The following is a 10,708-nucleotide window of genomic DNA, read 5'->3' as shown; positions in this document are numbered from 1 at the left end:
TAAGTAGTCTGCGGACGAAAGTACAACAATACGAAAACAGAAGTTATATGAAATTGTCTTTAAGAGAGAAAGAGAGGTTAAATTCTAAAATGAAATGAAAGGGGGTATGTGACTCTCAAGGAGGAAATTACAATTTCTATCGCTCATGACGACTATTTGGAATTTCCTAATTTTTTTTAAAGTTCAAGAACTTCCTGGTGCTCCGCCCCATGCAAGACTCCCGGCAACAGCGAATTATTTACACAATTTCTTGCTGTCTGCTGCCTCGAGATCACTGGAGCGAAGAAAGGTAACATTATAGCAAGAATCCCTATTCAGTGAAGGATTTATCCCTTTTATTTTTAAAGACTCCCGACAAAGGCTCTCCCCCTGCAAAATTGGAGAGAGTTTTATGTAGTTTAAGCTTCTAACAACCACGCCTATAATGTGAGGTTGTTTAGCTGTATGGTTAGTACTCAAATGAAGACACATAGAGAAACATCAGAGTGAAGTTGCAATCCAGCATGACTGGTTATATTGTGTATAGAAGAGCCCATACACCACAGTGTACATTAACTGTGTGTATGTGTGTATAGCATGTAGCATTGAGTCAATGTATAAGATCACATATTACATCCCCCTTACAGAAAAATAAACTGAGTCCATAATGTCCAAACTTGAAGTATCCAAAGATGAAGTCCTATCAATAAGTCAGTTTTTCTGGCTTCTTGATTACCCGGCCACTGCGGGTGGTCTGCTGGTGGTTGGGGATTGGGACAGGGTTTGGGCCAGGGTTTGGGCCAGGGTTTGGGGCAGGGGTTGGGGCAGGAGAACCTCTGATGTCGGGCGTTGGATCAAGCGTCATCTCTTCGCGTGTATGAGGATCGGGTGTCTTGGTTACCTCCTCATCATGATGGATACGCCTGGGCTCAATATCAGCGAGGTGTTGCCGGTTTCTGCGTAGCACCCTTCCATTAGGCGTCTCGACGAGATATGACCTAGGCTCATGGCATTGCTCACGAACAGTAGCTGTTATCCAGTGACGTGATGTCTGGTCTTGGACTCTCACAAGCTGCCCAGGTGAGAGTGGTGCTAGGTCATGGGCTGATTTGTCGTGATGATACTTCTGGCTCTGCTGTCGAAGCTGCATACGATGGTTAACATCATCACGACCAGGGGAGTTGTTGCGGATTCGAGTTGGTAAGTTGTCCTTCATCTTCCTCCCGTACAGAAGCTCAGCTGGGCTTGGTATGCGGCTGTCAATTGGAGTGGCACGGATACATAGTAGAGCCATGTTGGGGTCGATACCACTCACTTTAGCTTTCTTGAGCGTATTCTTGACAGTTTGAATCATTCGCTCAATGAAGCCATTTGACCTGGGGTAGTGGGGAGAGGATGTAACATGGCTGAATCCCCACTGTGTAGCAAAGTCTCTGTATGTTGAGGAGTCAAAATGTCTTCTGTTGTCGCTAACGATTCTTTCTGGAATTCCTTGTTCTGCGAACACCTGACGGGTCGCATTGACTACTGCAGCACTGGTACACTCTTGAGGCATTTTCCGGATGAAAGGGAACTTTGAGAAGTAATCTGCAATGATGAGATAATTGTTCCCTTCAAAGTGAAATAAGTCTGTACCTAAGACTTGCCAGGATCGTGTGGGTATCTCGTGCTGGAGAAGAGTCTCATGGGGCTGCGAGGGCTTGTACTCTTGGCAGACTGAGCAGCCTTTCACCAGGACCTCGATATCGTCATTGATTGATTCCCAGTACACAGAAGCCTTAGCCCGAAGTCGTGTCTTCTCGATACCTTGATGACCTTCGTGGAGCTTGCTCAGTATGTACTCCCTCATGGAGTGTGGAATAAGGATTCGTTCACCATTCAGGATCAGTCCATCCTCAACTGCAAGTTGATCTCGAAAGGCCCAGTATCTCTGCAGCTGCCGTGGTAGCTCACGTCTCTTCTCTGGCCACCCTTTCACAATCACCGTCTGTAGTACTGCAAACTCTGCATTCTTGGCTGTTTCCTCCTTCAACTGACTCAAACGGTCTGGAGCAAACTGTACAAAGTTGATTTGCAGGTCAAGGTGGATGTGTTCTGGAGGACCAAGAGGACGTCTGGATAGGCAGTCAGCTACTGGTACATCCTTACCAGGCTTGTAGACAATTGTCAGCTTGTATGGCTGTAGACGAAGGAGCATACGCTGGAGTCTAGGTGGAGCCGCTGCCAGGTGCTTATGCTGGATCATCTCCAGGGGCTTGTGGTCCGTCTCAACTATGAAACTTTTCCCGTACAGGAAGATGTGGAATCGTTCACAGCCGAAGACCACTGCAAGCAGCTCTCGCTCTATGTTGGCGTACCTCGTCTCTGCATCACTGAGGGCCTTTGATGCAAACGCGATACCCTTTCCATCCTGCAGTAGAGTCGCTCCCAAGCCCTGCAGAGAAGCATCTACCTGCAGTACCGTAGGCTTGTTAACATCGAAATACGCCCGAGTTGCATCATGACATACCTTGTCACGTAAATCATTGAAGGCAGACTGGTGCGTTGGAGTCCATTGGAATTCAGCGTCCTGCTTCAAAAGACCACGTAGGCTTGCAGTCTGGGCTGAAAGATTTGGTATGAATGGGCTAAGGTAGGTTATCATACCAAGGAACTCACGAAGCTGGCTCTTGTTCTCAGGTGGAGACATTGACTTGATTGCCTCGACCTTGTGAGGATCCGGATGGACGCCATCTGCATCGTAGATCATACCGAAGAAGGAAATCTGGTTGACCTTGATGCTGCACTTGCCACTGTTGAACTGCAGACCGTACTTCACAGCTTTGGACATGAGGTGGTGCAGATTCTGATCGTGCTCTGCTTCACTCTTGCCGAACACAACAATATCGTCAGCGATCCCTATTGTGCCGGGGCAACCTTCGAGGATTTCGTCCATTCGCTGCTGGAATACATCCTGAGACATTGCTAGACCAAAAGGCATCCTGAGATATCTATACCGTCCAAAGGGACTGTTGAAGGTAGTCAGAAGTGAACTGTCATGGTCGAGCTTGATAGACCAATAACCGTTCTTGGCATCGAGTTTGCTGAAGTGTCGAGCACCTGATAGCTTGTGTATCACCTCATCTGTCGTGATAGTGCGATAATGGCAACGTCGAATAGCTCGGTTGAGATCCTTGGGATCCAAGCAGACACGGAGTTTGCCATTCGACTTCCTTGAAACAGCGATGCTGCTGACCCATGCTGAAGGCTCAATGACTTTAGTGATCACGCCATTACCTTCCATGTCATCAAACTCACGCTTCAGTTCATCTCGTAGGTGGATTGGGCACCGTCTAGGAGCATGGACAACAGGCTGAACGTCTGGATCAAGAACAATACGATATTCTCCTGGGAAGTTGCCAATTTTGTCAAACTGGTCTGGATACTGCCTTACTAGGTCATCAGTAGAGCTTATCTGTGCTGAATGCTTGATCTCGTTGATGCGTGTGTGTAGAGTAAGCAGCTTCAGTTTCAAGCCTGTGTCACATCCGATAATCGCTGGACCCCTGGACTCAACGATGTAGAATGTAGCATAAAGCCAAGTTGAGTTGTTGAAACGACAGGGCAGCCGAACCGAACCGAAGTGCATCACTGGTGTTTCGTTGTAAGCGAACAACCGTGCACTTGAATTATGCACTGATTGAGGGTGAGGAACTCCATCCTTAGTGAGATGGCCAGGATACATCCCACGAAACATCCGAAGAGGAAGTGTGTTGCCCTCCGCACCGGAGTCAACCTTCGAACGCAGTTTCATTATGGTTCTCTCATCCCGTCTGACTTCCACATACGCTATCGTTAGGTCGTCCCTGTCATCCACCTCTACAGCACTGATACCTGACACAATAATTCGATTAAATGACAGGACATCCACTGCGTCATTCAGTAGCGGGACCGCTGCTGCTGCTTCAATATTGTTCGTGCTTTGAATGGAGTTCACATTCTTGCCTCCACGATGTGGCGTAGCGCATTTAGCTTTCTGCTTCCACTTCTGGGTACTTGAAGCTGGAGATCTCCCAGACCACTGTGTACTTGGAGCTGGAGACCGACAAACACTCCTCCAGTGATTCAACTTTCCACAGCTGTTACACTTGGTGCCATAAGCCGGACATGCTTCCCGTGGACTGCGAGCATGATTACCACCACAATTAGGACACTTGTTACTAGTGTTAGTCTTCCGACGAACTACATCAATCGATGCAGGCTGAATATGTGTCTGTACTTGCGCTAGTTGAGCCATGTGCATCTGCGATGCTTCAAATGTTCTACTCAGCTCAAGCATCTGTGTAAGAGTGAGGGACTTGTTCTTCCCTAGAAGATCTTTCTGGAGCTCAGGATATCTAGTGCCTGTGATGAACTGCTCAATGATGCGTTCTTGGAGCTCAGTGTCATCACGAAATTCACAGTCATATGCCTGCAGCTTCAGGCGCGAGATATAATCATCTGCACTTTCCCTCTCTTTCTGCACATATTTCTGAAGTATAGCCTAGCTACACGGAAATTTGCCCTTGGCCTCAGTTGTGTCTCGAACTTCTCCCAAACAACAGTTGGATTCTTCTTATCTTCACCTTCCAGACCCCACGAGTTGTAAAGCTTGATACCCGTGGCACCAGTGAACAAAAGAACATGATCCACTTGCTTACCAATCGCAACATTCTTGACTGAGAAGTATAAGTCACACTGCTGATGAAAAATCTTAACAGCATTGGCTCTGTCGGGGTCTTCCCAATTCATGCGGGGTGTAAATGATTCATTCATAGTTCATACCAGCTACTCAAACTCCAATAGTAATGCAAATGTCAATGCACATTTTACTTACAGTAAAACCATCATATGGGACTGTAGAAAGGAGCACCTGTTGATCCCATGACAGTGTGTCAGTAAGATAGATGGCCTCCAAAATCTCTCCAAAATGATGCAAAGTTCACAAATATTGTACAGTAGGTTCTATATCGCTGCCACCATATAATGTGAGGTTGTTTAGCTGTATGGTTAGTACTCAAATGAAGACACATAGAGAAACATCAGAGTGAAGTTGCAATCCAGCATGACTGGTTATATTGTGTATAGAAGAGCCCATACACCACAGTGTACATTAACTGTGTGTATGTGTGTATAGCATGTAGCATTGAGTCAATGTATAAGATCACATATTACAACGCCCGTGGACTTTTTATTATTTACACAAAGGTAAAAGTGTATAGCAAGAATCCCTATTCAGTGAAGGATTCATCCTTTTTTATGCAGATGCTTCTTCTACCATTCTTGACCAGAAGTGCGTTTCAAACTCAATGATATGGGCATCATCCCATTGAATGTTGTGTCCAGTGTTACGGGTATGTTTTGCTACTTGCTGCCTAATCTGAGGGCTCTGTTGTGCTCTTTAAAAAGAGGACACAATAGGGGCGGCGCAATTTGAATATCAAGGAATGTATTAGAGTTTATTTCTAAAATGAAATGAAAGGGCTATTTGACTTTCAAGAGCGATAAAAACTCTAATCCATCCCTTGAAATTTAAATTGCACTGCCCCCATTCAGTGTGCCATTTTCAAAGAGCACAAAAAGGCTTCAGATTGAAGATTCCATCTCATAAAATTGTCTATCAGAGAGAAAGAGAGTTTATTTCGAGAGAAAAAATGAAATGAAAGGGCTATTTGACAAGAGCCCTTTCATTTCATTTTAGAAATAACCTCTCTTCCTCTCTTATAGACAATTTTCTCTCTTGAAAGTCAATAACCCTTTCATTTCATTTTAGAAATAACCTCTTTTTTTCTCCTAAAGACAATTTCTTTCTTGAAAAGGCTCTACCAGACCCCTCAAGCTCTGCCACGTTGTATGGATCCATTAGAAAGCAAAATAAGCCCACTCAATAATTGATACATATTAAAACGTCATAGCGATTCATCCAAATAAGAAATCCACGTAAGAGGCATTTTGAATGTTTTAAGAAAATTCTTTCAAATTCCAGGATATTGGGTGTTCTTTTTCAGGAAACTCTATTTAAACGAGTGGAAGCACTGGCGGTTCTGTTTTTTTTTTAAAACTGTAACAATTCTCCTTGGATCAGATATAGACCAAAAACAAGCCTCATTATCTTCAGTATACAAGTGTCATTTCGGACCTTACAGCTTTCATAGAAATCGCTTCTGGACCGTCAAAGAAAAAGTTTGAGAACTCCTGGTTTACGCATTATACACATCAGGACCAACTTGACAACTTGACAAAAGTTTGAGGGGGGTTTGACCCCCCCCCCCCCTCCCCCCTCTGCCTTATCCATCGTTACCGTCACTTCCATTTGAGTAGGGCCGGCCCCCTCCTTAATAACGACTCCCAAGCCATCAAGAATGACCCCATAATTTATAGATTACCATTCTGCCGTTCTTTGGAGGGGCCGGGCGTTTTTCTACACTAACCTTTTCATGCACTCCGGCTTAACATAAACAAGCATGCTAAGATTGTTTTGAAAAGAAGCATAATTTCGACTCAGTTTCGCATAACCTAAAAATAAGAATACGGCCAGTCACCCCCCCCCCCCCCCTCCCCTTAATGCATCCGCCTTCACGCACCCCCTTCCCCTTGTCTTTCCCTTATTCGTCGTTACTGTCACTAATTTTTAGTGCCATTTCGTTGTCTTGCTTTCTCACCGGCTCCTCTCTTCTTTTTCTTTCCTCTTTTTTGAACTCTCTCTCTTTTCTTTACTTTTTGTTCTCTTTTCTTTTATCTTCTCCTTTTCCCCCTTTTTTTTCCCCTTCTTTTTTTCTTCCTCTTTTTTCCTTCTCAATTTTTTTGCTTCGCCAATAGGGGGGGCCGCGGCCGTTTCGGCCCACCCCTGGATCCGCCACTGCGCATTACTTAGCTGGAAATGGAGTGGGGTTACCGACCCGCGCCTAGAATCTATTTGCAAAAAAAACGGATGCGTTTAGAATAGACCCCTTGTTACTTACTTTTTCTTTCTTTTTTCCTTTTGACAGTGCAAAGAGAATGAGTGGTTTCATATTTCATGACAATACTGGCCATCACAGTACACTTTTGTCTCTGAGAAAATAGCATTCTAGATCTACTTCTCTAGACTCTATGCATTGCCCCATTCATTCTTCTCTCCAAAATTTAGTAGTGTCCCATATGTTCACTTCTGTGTAAGCTCACACCCTTCACAACACTAGCTACAGCTAGTACAGAGCGTAAATGTTCGTACAAAGCAAGCAACCATTCACCTTCTACAATGTGTAACACTCATGACATACAAGAGAATCACATTATGCACTGAAATAATTCAAAATCATTCTTACTGCCTGCCATTTTCGAAGAGTATGTGATTAAGTCTTCTCTCAGCGAATTTCTAAATCTTGCGATTCGATTCCGCATTAACAACAACTGTAGATAGATCGGATATTAGAACTGAAAATTGCCTATGCACTAGCCTCTTGTCGATGCCCTCGCGCTGTTGGAGTCTCTAAAATCTGACGAGCGAAGCGAGTCAGAGAAACCGAGGCGCTTGCGCGGAGGGCCTCTTGACAAGTGATCTGAATTATATATTCATGAGACCCGATTTCCTACTGAATTATGCATGTCACAAGCAAAGCCCGGAAATCGCTCAACTTCCTTCAACGGAATCTTTACAAGTGTCCTGAGAAGATCAAGCAGCAGGCTTATACTTCCCTGGTACGGCCAATCTTGGAGTATTCGTGTACAGCATGGGATCCCTACTTCCAGAAACACATTTCAGCCCTTGAATCAGTGCAAAGGAAAGCTGCCCGTTTTGTGAAAGGGAACTATCAGCGTACGGCTAGCGTCAGCCAGATGCTGCAGGAGCTGAAGTGGCCTTCACTTCAAGATAGGAGGACAGTTGCACGTCTTACCATGCTGTTCAAGATCAACTCTCATGAACTCCCGATTACCATCCCGGAGAAGTTTATCCCAGTCGCCAACAACCCCAACAGACCAGTCACCCGTAGTCAGAGACCAAGCCAGTACATCAACTACTCTGCCAGGACCGAAGCATACAAGAACAGCTTCTATCCTCGTACCATTCAGCAATGGAATCGACTACCAGCCACCATCATCAAAGAGTCAACATCGGCCAAGTCCTTCAATACCAAAGTTTGGAGCTACATGCAGAATGACCACTCAGCCCAGCTGTACACAGGCGGGATAGAGCGTCGATGTGGCTCTACTTCATCTATAAATTAGATGATGTCTACAACCCACTCATTTTATGAGCACCTTATTATTTTGTTTTTTGAACTTTGCATCAGTTGTGATGTTTGTTGACAGTTTGCGATGCCACGGAAATCTGGACGTATATATCAATTGGTCCTGTCCAGTACCACCTTAGATGTAGATGTCTAGACCGCAACGATTGTGTGTGTGTACGTGTGTGTTCGGGATTGCCCAACTAGGCTAGTCTGCAAGCACAGACCCTAATTTGACACTTTATCAAAAAATCATTGTGCCTTGAGAGAAGCCTAGCCCAGCTATCTACTGGTACCTACTGGTTGTACCAACATAGGTCAGGAGCAGCTATAGTACGTGGCATATGGTAGTCTTATAGTGCACACTCTCTTTTACGACTGACCAGGGTTTGTGCTTGCAGACTACAACTAGGCGGCCAGTCTCGCTCTGACGGAGGGAATTCGCACAGAGCGGTAGATATTACGTCATAGTAGCTCTCTCTGATTGGATGACTTTCACCGAACTCTGCTGGGTCGGAATATTCGCCAAACAAAGTAAAACATAAGAAATTCAGGGCACTTGTCAAGAGGCCCTCCGCGCAAGCGCCTCGGTTTCTCTGACTCGCTTCGCTCGTCAGAATTTAGAGACTCCAACAGCGCGAGGGCATCAACAAGAGGCTACCTATGCACGAGAACGGACATATCCGCGAGAAATATATCCGAACTATATTCCGGATTGCGAACTTTAAGATAAAGTGAAGTAAACAATGTAAAGTAATAATGATGATGAATTGATGATGATGATAATAATAAGAATAAAAAATAGTAGTAATGATAATTATAACAAAAATGATGGTACCAGTGATAAGCCAATTTTTTTTAGCGCATAAAATATTGCATAAGTATGTCCCTCTGCGCTTCTATTCGGAATTATATATAAGAAGAAGAAAAAAAGAAAAGCAAAGAGAAAATACATCACAGAGTTCCTTTTATCTGTTTGACATTTGGAATAAGTTATGAACAATAAATTAAACTCGAAATGAGAGGAATACGTACGGTACCAACTGGAGGGTTAGAAAGAAAATATTTTATTTTCCATTCAAAAATGATATAGGAAATGTTGCAATTAAGGTTACTTGCAGTAAAATCCCGCATTTCATTAATTTTTAACTCAATTTTCTGACAGTAGGTGGGGCACTTTCCTCTCATATCCCAACTATGCATCCTCCTTTATTTCAAGGACCCGTTTCACAAGCATTTTTCAATGACATATGACAAAAATCAGTGACAAATCTGCCAATAACCAATCAAAAGCAAGGATTTCACTATAGCTTATAACAAAAACTGTCATTTGTCACTGATGACAAGTTTTGTGAAATGGGGCCAAGGTTTGTAAAATATAATGGAATTTCTTTCACAACTGAGGGAAGACAATTTAAATATTTCAGTTTAAGGGGCGATGGGGTGATGGAAACGGAGGGGGGGATACATCTTCCCATTTTTTTTTAAAGGGGTATTTTCCCCCTTTGAAATTTGTAATAAATCTATGTTGATATTTAATGGAAGTATAATATTTTGAAAGTATAGTAGGCCTATGTCGAAAGCAAAAATGATCACAATTTACAAAAGAGATGGGATGTCGGACGCCCTACCCCTCCCTTCAAATCTGTGATTTTCTTACAGTAATCCATGATCACCTCAGATTTGGTCTATGTAGCTTGTCGAGTTTGCCCGCACCTTTTCTGATCATAATAGTGAACATTTATAATGCGCCATGTCTGTCAAAGTTAACACTCCTGGCGCAATTATGAGAAAATTATTGTGGGCATACGACTACCAAGACTGTAATGCATGAAAGTAAAATACACATAAGTTTAAGTTTAACATACTTCAAGACAAGTATAATTCTTTTTGTGATATAAGTATAATTCATGTGTGTTTTTTTGTAATCGAGATAATTTTGTGTCTCTGATGTACGTATTATTATTCAATTAATAAATGATGGGGGGGGGGGGAGAAGGAAAACAAAGAAGAAAAGTTTAACATACGTTTAAAATTACAAAATCATTTATAACGTAAATGCAGGGTTACATGAATTGAAACATATAGGATGTACTGTTGTTAATATCAAGTACAAAGCATTAATTAAGTTATATATTAATAGTACAATGTAAGACATAATTCAACAAGCTAATATAATGCTGAGAAGAGAAACGTTTTTAGCTGAGATTTGCGAGTAGGAGTTCTCATTTCTAGCGGAGGTGAGGAGGGAGTGTACCCGGGAGTGTATTTTCGAGGCTTGAGCGGCACACCCCGTCGAAACCAATATAACCAGTATATTCGCTTTTTATATGACGGAAATAAAAAAATAAAAAAATACACAATATTAAAGACGGGGTTCTCGGGCTGGTCTTGTTAGTATGACAAGGGTATGTCTAAAACCTTGCCACTGGAGATCTTTTGCTGTTCATACGGTATCAGATGGCTTTATAGCTTTATTAATATACTTGCGTCGGTCTGTA

The 10,708-nt window shown here is 43.2% G+C and overlaps 1 protein-coding gene across 1 annotated transcript; it reads right to left on the bottom strand.

Annotated features, from left to right (window-relative positions):
• Positions 1 to 682: 682 nt before the first annotated feature.
• On the bottom strand, positions 683 to 4,749 carry LOC105445174 (uncharacterized protein K02A2.6-like). Its single transcript, XM_030989615.1, has 2 exons — positions 4,510 to 4,749; positions 683 to 4,477 (listed from the first exon to the last, which is right to left on the bottom strand). The coding sequence occupies exons 1-2, from the start codon at positions 4,747 to 4,749 to the stop codon at positions 683 to 685; spliced, it is 4,035 nt and encodes a 1,344-aa protein (XP_030845475.1).
• Between the last annotated feature and the right edge of the window lie 5,959 nt (positions 4,750 to 10,708).

Source organism: Strongylocentrotus purpuratus, unplaced genomic scaffold, assembly GCF_000002235.5.
Source record: "Strongylocentrotus purpuratus isolate Spur 01 unplaced genomic scaffold, Spur_5.0 spur5_scaffold_18, whole genome shotgun sequence".
Lineage (NCBI taxonomy): Eukaryota > Metazoa > Echinodermata > Echinoidea > Camarodonta > Strongylocentrotidae > Strongylocentrotus > Strongylocentrotus purpuratus.
This window is presented reverse-complemented; position numbering and strand designations above follow the sequence as displayed.